The sequence below is a fragment of the Rhinopithecus roxellana genome, chromosome 3 (genome assembly GCF_007565055.1).
Source record: "Rhinopithecus roxellana isolate Shanxi Qingling chromosome 3, ASM756505v1, whole genome shotgun sequence".
Taxonomy (NCBI): Eukaryota; Metazoa; Chordata; class Mammalia; order Primates; family Cercopithecidae; genus Rhinopithecus; species Rhinopithecus roxellana.
The window spans coordinates 115,411,831-115,429,225 of record NC_044551.1 but is presented as its reverse complement, the minus strand read 5'-3'; the positions used below and the strand labels follow the sequence as shown (position 1 = coordinate 115,429,225).

General features: G+C 53.0%; 1 protein-coding gene and 1 long non-coding RNA gene across 9 annotated transcripts in view; one reads left to right on the top strand and one right to left on the bottom strand.

Annotated features, from left to right (window-relative positions):
- ACSL6 (acyl-CoA synthetase long chain family member 6) overlaps positions 1–16,535 on the bottom strand; it is a 62,847-nt gene extending 46,312 nt beyond the window's left edge. For 3 of the 8 annotated variants that reach the window (XM_030927886.1, XM_010360013.2, XM_010360015.2), the window contains exon 1: positions 15,993–16,143. In XM_030927886.1, the coding sequence (XP_030783746.1) occupies positions 15,993–16,041 (49 nt within the window). In that variant the 5' untranslated portion in view covers positions 16,042–16,143. The other 5 variants (XM_010360016.2, XM_010360019.2, XM_010360017.2 and 2 more) reach the window with 5 other exon arrangements.
- LOC104659850 lies at positions 8,047–11,498 on the top strand. Its single transcript, XR_747642.1, has 2 exons — positions 8,047–8,266; positions 10,800–11,498. It is a non-coding gene; the product is annotated as an uncharacterized LOC104659850 (long non-coding RNA).
- Positions 16,536–17,395: the final 860 nt, after the last annotated feature.

Below are 17,395 nucleotides of genomic sequence, written 5' to 3'. Positions count from 1 at the left end.
TGCTTCCAAGAAGGGAAACAAGGAGAATGCAATAGCGGCTACTCTGCCGCTGTGGGATATGAGTCAAACAATTGCTTGACCTCTGAGAGAGGGGAGATCTGCTAAACTCCCAATAAATGGCATTTGTGCTAAACCATAACATCAAAACACCAGAGATGAAGTCAGTGATGTGCAAAGTCATTGCAGAGACAGTCAAAAAACTCTTCAGTTATAATTCCTTCTCCTTCTCTTATGAGCAATGCAAAGCTGAGCCTATCCTTCCTCTCTGAACTTCCACTTCCCCAACTTTAAAATGAGGGCAGTACAATTTAGACATATAAAGCCTCTTGCACTGCATCTGGCATGTTCGGAGGACTAAAGAGATGGCTAAAGAATATACTCATCAAATCAAGAGGACTGCTCAGCCCAGGACACATGAAAAGAGGTCAGGAGCAGGACTGGTTCAAGCACTGGGCAGAGGTGATTTGGCCTGGACACTGTGGCCCCACAGAAGGAGTTTATGCTCTGCAGACGGCACAGCAGGCTGAGTCCTGGGAACACTTATCAGCCACCCATAGGCTCTGGGTGAGCCTCCAGCCAAGTGTGGTATTTTCACTGCGCTCCTGAGCTGGAAATCCAGTTTTAATAGGAGCTTCCTTGAGCTGGGTCAGTTATGAGACCATCCTGGAGGAACAACCCACTCCTAGCATATCCATCCAATTCAGCTTCTGCATAATAAAGCAGAGGACAAGCTACGGACCACAGTGGATTCACCAGGGAAAATCACTCTGGAGAAGACTCTGGGTAGGTGACCTGCTGGCCTTCTTGGGACATTTACTTCCCTAAGCTGCAGATGGGAAGATAAAATCACAGTCAGGCCTATCAGATAAATGACTCACTACTTAGTAGAAAATCCAGACATGCTCGCCAGCTCTTAGGGTGGGTTCTGAGCTGATAGACATTTTTCTTAAAGGAGATGAACTGCCTCAATGATCTGAAAAGCCAAGAACCAAAAAACTCATGCCTAGCACGAGGGCTCAGCTGTATATCCCAAAAGTTTTAAAGGGAACTCTGGAAGGATACCTCATTACCACCAGTCCCTGGTCCCTGGCAGTTGCTCACGGACTCTAAGCTTTGTGTATTGTGGCATTTGGTGCAATGCTAGAGTTTTTACAGAGCACAGCCCAGATTAGCCAAGTCATCCATCTGTCCTTCTACCCATCTAGCAGACCCTCACACGGTCCCTGTTGTCATCTCGCTCAGAGTTGGGCCTGCCCTCGGTCCCATGGGGAGGACACATGAGGAAATGGGCAGTGCTTATGATCAGACATGGGGAGCCAGAAAAGCTGCCTGACTCAGATACGAGGGAGTCAGGGCAGGCTTCTGGCAGGAAGTGATATTGATCCTGAGAATGAAAGATAAAGACGAAAGGGTGGCCTGGCAGAGGAAAGTAAATATACAAAGGCTGGAGTTGAAAGAACACATGGGACACTTAGGGAACAGAATATTCTGTGCAGAAAATAAAACACTGAGCCCACAAAATCTCATGCAAAGATCAGTGCTACAAGTCTGCGGGGCTGGCCTCTTGGATATGCTGAGCTTTCAGCAGTCACCATATTACCATGGTCCTCAGTGGGAGGAAGAAGGGGACTTGACCTAAAATTCCTGAATTCCTGATGCCTGGGCAGCCCTTTCCTACACACTGTACTGTTTGACCCTCACGACAGCTGCAGGTACTCCCTCTAAGGTGGGAGCACAGAGACTCCACTGGAGAAGCCACCTTGTTCAGCAAGCGAGGCACACAGTAAAGAAGTAGTAGAGCATGGACTCAAGCCCAAGACTGCAGTCTCAATGCCAGCCCCTCATGTGGTATGGCCACCCCAGCCCCTGCCAACACTCGGCCCACTCTCACAATCCATCCTTTCCTTTGCATTGGCACTGAGCCCACAGACAACCAGCTCCAGCTGCTTGGAAGAACCCAGGCCCAGGTTCAGGGGCTGGGGGAAGTGCAAGGCCACCAGAGCCTGTGTGAGGGGACAAGCCAGTCAGGCCAGTCATTTGCTATTTTTCGCCAAGCCCACATGGGTGGGCTTCTTCCTGGTCTCACATCAAGAACTCACCAACTTCTCCTGGCTGAGTCCTTCTCCTCCTACCTGGGGTGATGGAAGGCAGTGCACAAAGGGTTTGGCTGCCCACTCCTCCTTACAACTTCTACTTAGGTGTTCACCCCAAAGGAGGTATTTGCAGCAGTGGCAGCTCCTCTGGCCTTGAGGCTGGGCCGGCACCCCTCCTTGGCTGGGCAGCAACCAGAGGATCTCGTTCTTTCAGGCTTACCAATCCTCTCAGTCAGTCAGAACTGCCTGCATTTACACTGAGGTTCCCTTCAGACCCGTGAGCCACTGCAAGGCAGAGTTGTGAGTCCAGGTCCCCTGAGGACATGGGCCTCACAGTCAGCCCAAGCCACCAAGCCTTTGGCATGGGGAGGGCAGACCCTCAGACTTGGAGTCTGGTCTCATCTCATTATTTCACAGGGCCTTGGCCTCCTCTGACCTCCACACCTCTCTTTTGACCTGGGGTAGGGCTTGGTGGTCTCTAGGGTCCCAGTTGTGCTGCCTCCTTCCATACCCCAAGAGACTCTCTTGGCTGCAGCAGAGATGTGTATTGTGTGTGTGTCGGGGGCAAGGGCAGTGCGGACAGTACTCAAGGGAATCAGTGGTGCTGGTGTTGCCAGATGAGTGGCTGTGTTTGTAAATATTCACCTGGCAGGAGAACCCAGGCATGAACAAGCCACTTGACATGAACTAGCCGCCTCCTCCTCTCTTCCTGGAATATCCGACATCTTTTTCTTGAGCACAGACCAGTTCAGAATACCAAGTAGTATCTAAGGCTGAGGAAACTGGAACTTCCTCCCACCTCAGCATGCCCTCTGCTGATTTAGGGCAATCCAGCACGGGAGAGAACAGGAAGAAAGGGGCCCCGGGGGGAAATATGTTGGTTGCAAGGTGGTGGGGTGGCAGAAGCAAAGCCCCAGAGCACAGTCACTGTGGAAATGGCCCTGGGGACCCTGGCGTGGCTCCAAGAACCCTCTGCTGGTCCAGCCTCCTAACCTCAATACTCTAGGCTTCACTGTCTAGCTGGATACCCAACCGCTCCTCTCTACCCCAATAGCCCCTGGCCTGACAGCCACCACCAAGCAAAGCCCATTCTCCCATACCACCCTCTCCATAGGTCTCCTTGCTCTAACAGGTGCTTGCGCTGTTACCAAAGTTATTTCCTGATATGTAGGTAGGATCATGTCATGCCACTGCTCAAAAATCTTATCTGGCTTCCTATTGCCTTAGGACCAGAGTCCAAACTAATGATCACACTGAGGCTCTCCATGATCCTCAGATTCTTCCCTCCCCTTAGAATCACTCCAGCTTCCTCTGTATCAGCCTCTCTAATAGGGCTTCATATTATGGAGTTCTGGGCCTCTGAAAACCTCTGAGGTCTTCAAAAAGGGTGGAGAAGCTCAAGCCCAGCCACCAAATCATTTAAGAATCTCTTCAACTCCAAGTGAAGAACTCTAAAAGAAAACTACAACCTCTCCCAGGGCCCAGGGACCCTAGCAAACAAGCTTGGGAGAGGGCCCAAAGGGGGTATTCCGGTGCTGAACTGACCTGGGTCCAAATCTTGACTCAGTCTCTTGATAGCTGTGTGGCCTTGGGCAGGTCACTTTGCCCCTCTGGGCCTCATCTCAAACAAGCTTGTGGACCAAGAGTGCAGTGCCAGGAATGTAGTAAGGGAAACACTTAGTAGATAGTAAGTAGCTGAAGCAGTTACTCCATCTCTTTGCAAGCCAAAGGGGCTCAAAGACAACTTGCACAAGTAGATGCATTCACACCCTACCTTTCCAGCAGGCTCCTGGCACTGGGGAGACGGCTGAGCTCGTCCCACTAGAACCAGCCTCCCTTTATAGGGCCTATGGGGCCCAGGGAAAGAAGTTACCACATCTTGATCAAAGCACAAAGTGGTGAAGGCCCTGCCCCGAGTCTGCCCTCCTGGGGACAGCCGATGGCAACAGCCGCCTGCTCTGAGAAGCTGGGTGGTGGTAGAGGCGCTAGCAGTGGTGGCGCAGGCTCCCTGGTGGCTGTGGGAGCAGGTCTGGCAGGGACCAGGGCACAGAGCAGTTCTGTAAGGAGTTGCTGGCCCCTCAAGGCCCCCGCCAGCCCCACCTCCATCGGCATGCAGGGCGGTGCTGGCTCAGATCAGCTCAGAGCCAAGCAACCCAGCCTTAACCCTCACCCTGCCAGTGTGCCAGAGCCTCAGCTTGCACCCCCGTTTTTCCCCTCACCTTACCCTGTTTGCAGTTCTGAAAGGGAGTTTGCCAAGCGGGTTTCTTAAAAACAAAGGCTCCTTACACATCCATTTGAGACAACGATTAGGGCCAGGCCTTTGCGATGGTCTTGGGACTGCAGTGAGCATAAGTTTATGTGTGTAGGGGGTGGTGGGGGGGTGACAGGAAGTAGTGGGGAGTAGGGGGTGGGGATGCCAGCTCTCTGGCACCGAGGGCGACTGCACCATCCACCCGGGATATTCTGCCTCCAGCCGCTCCCAGGGGCTGCCTCTGCTCCCTACCCCCACAAGGTCACAGTCACAGCCAACCTACTTGGGAAGAGGAAAGAAACAACACAGTTTCAGAGAAAACATCTGCTTAGGGATGCTCTGGGGAGTGAGGACACTCTGGACCAAGGATCAGAGCCAGCAGGTGGAAGATAGTGGCTGATCTCCACCACAAGACCCCAGGGCAGCACACCAGCCCTGCTGTGAGGCCTGCACTAAGAAATATTGTTGCCTGGCTTGCACAGGAATGGTCACCCTGGAGCCAGAACTCACACCCTTGCCTATTAGGACCAAAGCTGAGCTCTGAAGTCCTGCAGCACCTCTGCCAGACTGAGAGACTGAGGTCCCAGGGACTCCTGGGGGTCTCACTACTGCAAGATCTGTGAGGCTTACGGGTGTGGGTGGCTACTTCCATAGCATTTTCACTACTATTTCCATGGCTAACATGCGGCTGAGCACACAAATATGATTACTGCGTATTTGGAATTGGACATTCATTCTGATCATAAGACAGACAGCTAGACTCATGGTGGCACCTGCTAATAAGTAAAAGACAAGTCCAGGCCACAGGACCCAGCTTACCACTGCCCCCAGGCCCTACTCACATCAGGTGCTTCTGGGCAATTATGAGTCTGCCTGCACTGGGCCACTGTCCACCCAAATTTAACCCTGCTCCCTTGCTGCAAGAATGTCCCAGGACAGGACCCAGTGCTCTGAGCTACCTCTTGAAAGCTGTTTGCCTAATTGCCTGGCAACTTGGGAGCCCACAGGCTTGCAACACCTTTCCTGGAGCTGATAACGGCTTCTACTACTCACCCTACCATCTGGGTGAGCCATGAGGAGAGCTTCCTGCCTCAGCCACCCTCATCTGGAACTTGGCCCTAGCTTCCCCCAACCCACCCCGATTAAAATGAACAAATATCTGAGGACCCCCGATCAGCCCACAAAGTCACTTCCCCTTTCTTCTAGGCAGGACCCTTACTTTTCTCCAGATATCTTCAGAGATGTTTTTAATATGAAAGCTTCCTTTAATGCTTCTCAAGGCAGTCTCTGGGGCAGGAAATCCAGTGGTTGGTGGGAAATCCCACAGAGTGCCAGAGGCATAGAGCTGAGGGAGTAGTTTTGCACTAGGCAGTGTGCAGCCCAGTTGCCAGGTTAAGAAATGCACAGCCTTCACTGTTACACATGTGCAACCCTGACCTGCAGAGGTGCAAACACAGTAACCCACACTTGCCTAACACCTACCCTCTCCACACAGGGATTCAAGCTTGTCTCTGCTGTGAGAGAGGGGCTTGCTCTCCATTTTCCTCTTGGGTTTTAATTAGATTCGCAGAACCACATAAGACCAGGGCAGAAATAGAGCAAAGAGCCTCCCTGACTTGGGAATTGCCAAGTGAGACCCACTGTGCATCCCCCATGAGACAGAGGTCCAGGATACGATATGGGATTGCCAGGTTACATGGTGTATCACCTGTCAAGCCTCCCCAAGGAGCCTGATCATAGCTCTGATGGTTCAATTAAGCCCCTTGAATGTAGAAAGGCCCAACTAAGGCTGGCTGTGACTGAGCATTTTACAGAGCCACCTGTTGCAACTAGCCCAAGCTCACTATGAACATGCCTCCCTTTAGCGGCCTCTACCGCCTGCTGGCCTCCCCATCTTCATGACAGTACCTCTCAAAAATCTCACTTATGCTAAGCCCTGCTCAGGGAATCTGGGTCCACATTCCTGATGCTAACACCAGGAAGCCAGGCACAAACAATGCTTTCAGGAACTTTAAAATACGAATAGCCTTGAGAACAGAGGAGCAAACAGATACACAGTGTCTTTCACACGCTCTGAGATAAAGGTTGTCCTCACTATGAATCAGGCAGGACAAAGTTCTCAGGACAAAGAGGGACAGCAGGAGCTAAAACAACAGCAGTGGTCCCTTTGGAAATATTTACAGGGTATGACAACCAGGACTGATGGTGTGGACGAGTTCAGTTCCTTCCACTCCAAGCCCTGGGACAGCAGGCAGGACCCTATGAATACTGACCAAGGCCACGATCACCTCACAGGCAGAGGAACACTCCCTGGCCAAGTCCTTCTGTGCAGGAAGCCAAGTCCTGTGGCTGTAACATGATCCTTTGCCTTCCCGGCCATGTCCACGTTAGGACTGCTGGTGTCCTGGCCTCAGGAGCAATGATCCATTTCTGTCACTGGCTCAAACTTAGGACACACTGCAAACTAAGCCTGAACCAGTAAAGGGCATATGGGCTGCTCATGGCGAGGCCATGCACTCAGAGCTCAACTGCAGCTGGCTGGGGTACAAGCAGGATGGGATGCAACCTCCTCCAGCTAGAGGGAAGCTCCTTGAAGTAGGAAGGGTCCTGCCAAGATATGGCTGGGGGTCACTGAGGTGGGGGGAGAAAGAGAGGGATTTGCTTGCCTGCTTGTTCACTTAGGAGCCCTGTTGGTCTCCTGTGGACATGTGCTAGGGGATAAATGCACAAAAGATAGAACCTGAGTCATCCTTAGCCAGGGAGAGAGAGCAAGGAGAGGATCCGAGCTGGCTGGGAAAGGGAGGAGAACCAGGCTATAGCAGAGTGACAGAAGTGTGTTGGTAAGTCACAGGAAGAGCCTGTAAGATGTTGGGGCCCCTGGCAGGAGCCCTCACACAGTGGCGGGAAGGAGGCAGAGGTCTGGCTGCATTGAGGACGGGGCCAAGAAGCTGAGGCTGGCAGGATGGCACTTAGCTGTGGGGAGAAAGGAAAAAGATGGTGATGGGTACTGTATATCTGCCTCATGCCTTCAGAGTCACAGCCCATAAGCTAATGGCACTCAGCCCTGGGGGTTTGGTATGCAAAAGTGCCCCAGGCACACTTGGCAAAGGGATTGCTGCTGCAGCCGGGATCCGGCATGGTTCCTTCACCTACCATTAAAGAGTCACTGAATGTTTTTGTAGACTAGAAAGTGAGCAAGCCAAAAAGAGTTTTGCCTTTGGTTAAGGGTGCATTTTCTGGCAAATTTGGTAAATAGCTGAATATTCTGGCATCCCCATAGTCTGACAAAATTCCTCTTCTGAATGCCACAAGAAGAAACAAATCTGAATTTTCTCCAGTTTAGCAAAAGGCTGTGCTGGTCAACAGGAATCTGCCACCTCCTGAATCTCCGCTCTGGAGGTCAGGCGGCACAGCAGCTGCAGCCTTAAGCTGCCCTCCCTCTGGCAGCAAGCAGTCAAGTTCTGCTGTTGGCCTGTGAGAGCCTACAGTGTCCACAGAGTTAACACTAGACTGGAGCAGCCCAGCCCTCAGTGGGCAGGGAGCACTGGGAACTCAGGCCTCCTTTTCAAGGCCAGGATGAATGGGAAAAATGCAAATGGCCACCTCCCAGGAGCGGCAGGGGAGGGCCTGCTGCTGGCAGGAGGGCATCACTCCACTTGGGTCTGTCACATGAAAGGCTTTGTATTCCTGCCGCTGGCCGGCTCCTGGCCAGGCTGGGGCTGTTCTCACCAGAAAACAAAAATGTCTTTCAGACCAAAGCAAAACGAGGCCCCAGCTGGCCCAGGCAGGTCCTCGGGTGTTGTTCACACTGACCCACTGTGAACACCCATCACTGGGGCTCTCACTTTGCACCCACTGGAAGGAACCCACCATCTTTGGAGAGGGAGCTGGGGGCCTCAGTGGCTGCTGAGGAAAGCACTATGTAAGGTCGGGGGGATGGAGGTGGGATCCAGAAAGAGGGTCAGCCCCCTCTGAGGCTCTGTTGGTTTTGTGCTTTTCAGAAATAGTAGTGGCTGAGTCTGAAGTAGCACCTGTTTTTTTTGTATAAGGAAACTTCAGTCATTCTCACAGTGTTGACGGTAAACATGGAGAAAGAAATGGGAAGAAAAAAGTGCTGGTACATGAGAAGACCCTGCAGTGCACAGAGTGGACTTTTAAGAATGGAGGTCACGTGTGTCCTCTGCCTGGTACCCACGGTCCTGCTGCCGCAAGTGCCCTCAAGCTGGGGGTGGGGATGAGGGCGGCCCAGAGCCCCGTGTGTGTGATCAATAGCTTCCAGGGCTCGGGCTCCTTCTTCAACCAAGGCTCCAAGCCAAGGTCAGGCTTCAATCTTTTCCTTTTTTTGGCTGACTTTCAGCAGACAAAACACTGCTTCTGTGACACCCCATGGTCACCAGGAGTTGCCCATTAGCCACAGCACAGACCTTGTGCCCTGTGGAGCATGGATGCCACTCGGACTCCCACTATCAGGAGAAATAGCACAGCAAGATCTCAAGCACATATGTGGCCATTGAGCCTGAGAGGACATCTAGAACAAAACCACTTTGGAATTGATTTTGAATTCCAATAGGTGGGTTGGTGGATGCTCCATAGATCTCCTGAAATCCAAGGGAGATATGTCTTGTCAGCCTCTGGGGCCAAAGGCAACTACTATTCCTTTGGGCCACACAGTATCTTCATGAAGCCAAGGTGCCAGGCATGTCTCTGTGAGAGGTCATGGAACTGTCCAGGGATCAGAAGCGGGAGGCAGAGGAGACAGGACACTTCAGAGTGATCTGGAAAAGTTGGCCCCACAGGTCATAGCCTTCCATATCTGGTCTGCAGCAAGGAGATCAGGGACACATGCACCCAAATCCCCTACCAGCCTACTGGATGGGGGAAGGCCCACCCTCCATTTTTCTCTAAACCCTCCCTGCCACCACAGACAGACTTAGGCTTAGGGGAGTTGGCCTGTAGAATATGCATGAGTTGGCTGGGCGTGGTGGCTCATACTTGTAATCCCAGCACTTTGGGAGGCTGGGATTTTGAGGTGGGTGGATCACTTAGATCACCTGAGGTCAGGAGTTTGAGAACAGCCTGGCCAATGTGGTGAAACCCCGTCTCTACTAAAAATACAAAAAAATTAACCGGGCGTGGTGGCAGGTACCTGTAATCCCACCTACATGGGAGGCTGAAGCAGAAGAATCACTTGTACCCAGGAGGCAGAGGTTGCAGTGAGCCGCGACCACGCCATTGCACTCCAGCCTGGGCAACAACAACAAAACTCTGTCTCAAAAAAAAAGTTTATATATATATATATATATATATATGCATGAGTTGAAGGTGTCCCCAGAGAATTACATCCAGCCCATCTGCTGGAAAGCACAGTCACCATGAACACTAAAGTTCTCCAGCCACTAAGCCAGGTCCTAGGGTCTAGGTGGCTTCATGCAGCATCAGCTCTAGTGGCAGGGCAGAGTGGCCAGAGCTTTTGTCCCTTCCAAAGCAAAGGGGTCACTGCAGGCCTGGATGGGTCTCCACTGAGTCCACTTTCTCCATACTGACAGTTGCCTTCCTCTCACTGGCCAAAAGGCCTTGCCATCCAGCCTCCAGCCAACCTCCCTGTCCAATCTCACTGGCCAGCTCACATCCCACCTTGCTGCTCTCTGTCCCAGCTCTGACTGTCCTTGCTGTGCAGCCTCCCGCTGCCCTTTCTATCCAATATCTGGTTGACCTCACTGTCTCTCCCAGTGACGTTTCTGCCTATTTATCAAGCAGGATCCGCAGTCAGTGTCTAGAATGGTCTGCCGCAAAGCTAAGGCTGACACAGGGGTGCGTGGGCAGGAGGAGTCCCACAGGGGAGTCTCAGCCCCTACAATAGTCCATGAGTTGGAGGGAAAAGCAGGGCTTTGTAGCAGGACTGAGTCTTGATCAGTCACTTGGAATCCACATCCTGCACTGCTAGGCCAGGCTATGCTGAGAGTGAGGTGGGTCCCAGGCACTGGTCAATAGGGTCTGTCTCAGAGCTGCCCAGTCAACCTGGGCCTGTCTACTCACTCATTTATCCAATAGCTATCAATTACTAAGTCTCTTCCTGGCCCTAATAGGTGCCAGCCCACATTTGCTTATAGCAGGGGCTGAATACTAAGATGCTGATTGTTCCCTCACTGGTCTGGCTTCCTGCTCTAAATTCCCAGGAGACAGTGACCTCAGAACACAGGCTTAAATGGGCAGATGGCAAATCAGAAGCCATTCCCAACTCCCCCGGACAACCCCTACTAAATACCTGGATTAGGTGCGGGGAGAGGAAGCGTGTCTCTGGGAAGAGCTGGCAAATAGGGTCAGGTGGGACTTCTTGGGATTTGAAATCCTTCCAGCTCTGAGAGTATTGGTTGGGTCTCAGAATAGATAGCTCGGCTTGGCTTGGAATTTCTGTTCCAATCCACTTCCCATCTTCCCATTTCTGCCTGTCCCAGGCCCCAAGATTCACATGAATTAGGAGCTACACAAAGGAAGTAGGCCCGGGAATAACCACGCCTACCACGGATCTCCTGGGGCAGCCGAGCAAATGATGAGGAACCACCCCTGGGCATCCTGAAGGACAACCCCAAGGGCTCAAAGCAGCATCTCATCCACAGCACTCCCCTAACCCCACCAATCCGGGGACCCAGTGGATGGTTAGTGGGAACTCTGGCGAGGCCAATGCAAGGAATGGGGCCATCACACCAGACCATCCAGTGAGGTGAGGACCTTGACTGGGAATTCCTCTCATCTAGGCTTGGCAGAGTGGCTCAAGATCCCCATCTATCAGGAGACTGGAACCTTGGAGCTCTAAGGAAGCAATAGCCCTCAGAGAAGACTCTCTTCCACAAAACCGGTCACCCAGAAGCTGTGGGTTCACTAGTTCATTCATTCATTCAGTAAACACTTCTGGAGCACCTCCTTCTGTTCCAGGCTGCACTGATTCTCAGCACTCAGGGTTCTCCAGTGAAGGGTAACCTGGCCCTGACTGCAAGGAGTTTACACCTGCTTTTCCCTACTGCTTCTAACATATTAGCGTCATCCCCCAGCTGGGCACAAAGCCTAGCATCCTAGCAGGAGCACACTCAAAATCTGTTGTTCACTGATTGACTTGTGGTAATGAAACAGCTTATAAAACACATTATTAAAATAAATTACTCTCAGGGAATTCTTTATATCATTAGTTTATGCAATAAACACTTAGGTACCCTGTGTGCCCAACTCTGGGTTGGGGACATAGACATGAGACACCTGGCCCTGCCCTCAAGGAGACCATGGGACTTGTGAAGGAGGCTTGTGGAGCACAGGAATAGTGTCACCTTGGTCATCCACATGCCCAGTTCTACCCATACCTCCTTGACACAGCCACTGCACAGAATACAGCCAACGCTGCTTGGCCTGTTATCCTAGGCCTACAGAGTCCAGCTCTGGCAACCTCACTGGCCGAGCAGAATTTGTCCTTCAACTTCATTCAGATTCATTCAGATTCCTATTTCCAATCTTCCCTTACACAGGTCCCTTGGCCTGGAATGCCTTTTCTTTCCCTACTCCCTTTCTGATGTCAGAATCCTGGACCCTCTTTAAGGAAAGCCTAACACAAGTTATTATAATTTTAGCTAACATGGCTGGCTGATCATGCCTGGTGGTCCCTTCCTGGACTGAAAATCTGAGAATGTGGCCTGACTCACAGCTTTTATAAGTTGCTTCACCACTGAACCTCTCTGAGTCTCAGGGCCTCGCCTAGGTAATGGGGAAAACAGCCTACAGTGTTGTGGGAGGATGGAAGGAAAGCTCGGAGAATCATAGACAGGGTGCTTGACACATGGTAGGTGCTCAGTGAAACAGGAGCCAAGTCAGCCTGTTTGCAGCAGTTAATCCCATAAAAACACCCCTCCACACACACCTAGTACTTAATGAGTATTTGAGTGCCTACTATGTGCCCAGTGCTAGCTGGATACACAGTGTAGCTTCTGTTATACAAAAGCCTGTAACTTTTGCCCAGTTTTACAAACAAGCCAGAGCCTCATGATCACTCACTCCATGTATGGGACAGTCCTGAGTCCCATCTGAGGCTGTAGCCGAGCCACATTCAGCCTTCTGAAGGTCAACCTGTGAATCTTTATAATCATAAGGAGCAGAACACCAGCTAGAGAGCATAATGACTGGGTTCTGCTGCCCCCTGGTGTCAGTATGCTCCTACCACACAGGCTGGAGAGCTGTGAGAAGGTGCTGAGGGCAAAATCCTGCTCCACGCTGGTGCACCCTGTACAAATTCAGGCTTCGTTTGTGAGGCATGTCCCCAGCTGGCCACAGAGCCACCTGTTCTGCCTGGAGCTCCACCATCTGTCCCAATTCATAACTGCCATCTCCAAACCCCTGGGGTGGCCCTAGACCTCAAGTCAGTTCTCTACCCTAATGGGAGCCCAGAAAGGCGTAAGGGAAGGATCTCATGGGCCTGAACTACGCCAAAGTATGCAAGTCTATGCTTGTCCTAGGCATCTATAACCAGGAGCATGCCAAACCATTCTTTAGACCGGCAACCTTGTCTCACCCCACCAGGGCCAGCCCCACTTCTCCTAAGGCAAAGACTAGGGGTAGGGGCTTATCTCTTCTCCTTACTGGAGCCCAGCCTCAACTCAAGCCATCCTTGGGCCACATCTATTCTTATCCATAACATCATAATGACCTCCTACTATCCTCCTGGATTCCACTCTCTTCCTCTTGACTCAGCAGCTAAATGGAGGGCTCTTCTGTCACCCAAATAAAACCTTCTCCAGAATCCTCTCCCACAACCCACATTGCTCAGACACAAGACCCTGAAGACTCATCCCTCATTGCAGTTTTTCCACAAACTCTGCTGGTTTGGCTTCCTCCACTAGGAAATTGGCCTCCCTATCTCTAACAAATTCCCCTGAATACTGCAGAAGCCCACTCAGAGGTCACTGATGGTTGGGTATATGATGGAACAGATTGGATCCTGCAGCATGGGACTGCCTTAGCCTAGAGGAAGGTGTGCCCTTTTATAAAGTTATCCACCAAGAGTGGGACTTCTTTCTACTTTGCACGAAGGTGCTGTATAGGCAGGCAGAAGCTCCAATCCACTGCTCCCATTGTCCTCTAGGTGTTTATGGCACTGAGGGCATGCTTCCCCAAACCAGACCTAGCATCTGACTCATACTGGACTTATTTTACTTGTCTCCTTGTTTAGTATTCAGCACACAGGTGAGATCTGGACTGGCTCAGGACTCTGCTGGCCTCTCTAGCAGGCAACAGGACAGACACAGCCCAGAACAGATGGCTATCTCCCCCAGACAATCAGCTCCTCCTCCTGGTACATGCCACACCCCCATCCCCAACTTTATGTCATCTCTCCCTGAGGGCCCTTGAGGGAAGCCCTTGCCTGGCCCTACCTCATCTCCCTAGGGACCAGGTTAGGTGGCAGAAAGCACATAACTCTACTAAAGAGAGACATTGCCTCCTGTTACTGGCTGAGTGGAAGGGATCTGGCAGCTGCCATGGGACCATGGGACCCTGGAGATGACAAGGCGGAGCATGTTCTCAGGTGTGCTCACAGAACTACGGCTCTTAACTCAGGAGTCTCTTCTGCCCCCAGAGAAAGGCTGGGGGCCAGGTGAAGTCTCAAGGAGGATGGACACATAACTTAAAATGCCCCAGCGTTTGTCTGGGGTATTTTATCCAATGAGCACCATAGACCAGCCTCAGCCTCTTGCTTTTTGCATTGAGAAGCTTGGCCTCTGTGGAAGCAGCCACTACCTGCCCCAAGAATCACTCCTGCTTCACGGTTCTGAGGCCTGTATAGTCTCTCAGCAAGGCAGCCCCCAGTTTCCTATTAGAGGAGGCAGCTGACCACTTTAGGAAATGCTCCACAAGGAAACAGGACTCCACTTTGGGTCAGTGCCAGCTAACCCTGCCCACAGACAAGGACCCCACACAGTGAGGGACTTTTTCTCACAGGCTGCTGATGACCCCGGTCACAAGTGGTCCTGCAGCTCCTAGACACCTCCCTGCAGCCACAGAAGACCAAGTCTTCAGAGAGCTGACCTTGGACCCATGGCTGAGTGGGGGCTTCCTGACAGTAGGGCAAAGGGGTCCTGGCAGTGGGGAGAGGTTCTGAGACCATCTATCACGCAGGCATTAAATGGTGGCTGTCATAACCACCATCACCATTATTTTAATTATCCTTGCCCTTTACCTCCAACCCCAGCTCTAGCCCTGTCCTTGCCTGCTGGATGTGCCTCAGGACCAGAGTGCCCCTGCACAGCCGGTCACAGACACTGGCAGACAGAAGGAGCTTAGGGAGGTGAGGGGATTAGGGAGGCTTCACTCACTCCCTCAGCTCAGAGGAAGTGTCCCTGTGGCCTAACTCAAGGCAATGGTAGGGGTGGAGGAAGTGATTACCTGGCCCACCAACCCTCCAGGTTCAGGCCTGAGCCAGCCAAGCACTTAGCATTGGTTGATCAATTAAAATCTCGAATGGAATCCCAGTCTGCCAGATATCCATGTGACATTAGGCAAGTCAATTGACCTCTGAACTCGGTAAAAAGAGGGATGGTGCCACCAACCTCCTAGGATTTTCCGTGAATATTAAATAACACGTACAAAGTCTCAGGTAAGGATTTCAAAAGGGTCAACTTCCTCCCCTTACTTGGCTCATAAAGAGCTTTATTACCACTTCTGATGGTGCTGTTTGAATGTGAGATCATAATAAACACTAACATTCATAGAGCATTTGCTGTGGCCTAGGACAGGTTTAAGGCCAATTTAAGGATCAAGCACTGCACATAAATTATCTGGCTGAATCTGCACATGGAGGTGGGGGTGGAGGTGGAGATCCTTTAGTGGTATTATATTCTGGAGGACCCCAGGCTCAGAGAAGGGAAGTAGCCGGTGCGGGTAGTAGAACTGGCAGATAAAAGGGCCTGTGGTGAGATTCCAGGTGTGGGTGTATGGGGGTTTGGGGGAGGTAAGTGCGGAGGCGGGATCCAGCAGGGCTCCTCTTAGCCCCCTAAGAAGTGCAGTGATGAGGCTGACTCCTGTGAGGTGGAGGGGAGGGGTCTGGAAACAGTGGAGACACAGCAGCCCTGGGCAGAGCAGAGGAGTCAGGTGAATCCTACTTTACAGAAATCTTGTACTCTGGCTGAAGGACGGGCAGGGAAGGGTCGTGAGGAAGCCCCTCGCTGGGATCAGGAAGCCCAGGTCAGTCCGGGTTACACAGCTGACCTGCTGTGGGACCTCGGGGACCAATACCCTCGGTTCCTGGTCCCAGGAGATGGACAAGGACGCAATGTCTGTCCCTGGCCTTGGCTCAGGGCCTAATCTGATCCGCGGATGGTCCTTGCCATCAGGGAAGGGGGACGCAAGAACTTGGCGGGGGTTTGTAGTGGGTCGCAGTGAGCAAGCCCCCTATCTCCCTCCGCAGACCCAGGCGCTCCCCAAACCCGACCCGGAGCCCGCGAGAACTGGGGGTGGAGGGTGTACCTAGGCGGCCCTGGGGACCTTGACGGGACAGCTCAGCAGCCGGGGATGGGGACTTGGCGGCCGCGGAGATGTAACACCCCCACCTCAGGCGAAGACCTCATAGCCTGCGGGAGATGGGAGTCCGGGACGCGGACAGGACGGGCACTTACCTACGAACAGCCAGAGGGAGCCCCCCGACACGAGGAAGAAGGTCAGCATGGCGGTCAGCGGGGCCCGGCCCGGCCTCCCCGGCCCGCAGCCCCGCAGCCCCGCAGCCCAGCAGCCCCAGCAGTAGCCGCGCCGCCGCCGCCGCTGCCGGGTATTTTTAGCCCCCGCCCTCCGGCTCCGCAGCTCCCGCCTCCCCGCGCCGCTGCGGAGACGGCTGAAGGGGGAGGGCGCGGCGCACGCTCGCACCCGAGCCTTACTCCCTGCCCAGCAACCGGGCCGGGTCTGGGGCTTGCCCCGCGCTGACCGCGGTGTCGGAACCGCCGAGCTCCCGGGCGGGGGAGGGGCCCGGCCGCAGAGCGAACCAGCCCTCTCCGGCCCCAACGTCAATACCTGGCGTTCTGGGGAAACCGGCTGGAAGGTGGAGCACGGGCGACGAGCGCTAGAGCGTGACATTGAGCCCACCCCGCCGCCACCCACCCCATCAACGAGCGACCCTGCCCCCGCGCGACTCGCAGCCTAGGTTTTATGGCTGGGCAGGCTCGAATGGCAGCTGGGTCGCGGTTACCTGTCCTAGGAGGTGCACACTCCTGTGGGCCGGTGCCCGTTGACACCAACGCCCCCTAGAACCCGAGTTTGCAGACATGGGGAGCCTCCGGGTGCAACCTCTGCAAACCAGTGAGGAGAGGGAGTGGCAAGGGTTCATCTAGGCTCTGACAAATCGGGCAGCTAGACCAGATAGTGCCCAGATCATCTGGGGACGCACGAGTTCAGGTCTGAGGCTACACAAGGTCACAGGAGACTCAGTGTGGTCACAGGCTGCCATATGTGTTCACCAGTAGTAACATGGTCACAGGCAGTCACATGGAATCACAGGTGTCTCCTAAGGAAACAGACGATCATGGTCTTCATACACAACTGTATGTGGCACATGAGGTCTCAAGAAGCCCCTCATAGTCACAATGAATGGCCATATAGCCACACACAGCCACAGATGGCCACACTGCTGGGCTGAGGGCTTGGACACCTGTTTCAGTGTCTGCTATTTAAAGGAGGAAGCCCAGTTGCACATTTTCTGAAATAATAAGGGTAGACATCCTGGTGGGCACCCCATGAACATCTACACCTCCATGCAAGATCACCTCCTCCCAATGCCCTTGCTTGTTTTCCTCAAGCATGCAGAGCCCACCAGGACTCCAGCACCGAGGACAGCGCTCAGGCAGCCCGGCCTTCTCTATATGCAGCCCTCCCAGGCCAGGAACTGGCTAAGCCACAGCCCAGGAAGAAGAGGATAGAAAACCAGAGAGCAGAAGTCAGGAAGCAGAGAGTGGAAGAGCACGAGATCTCTTCAGGCCCACTAGAGACCATCAGCCATGAGTGCATGTTTGCTCACAGCTCAACAGCTGGG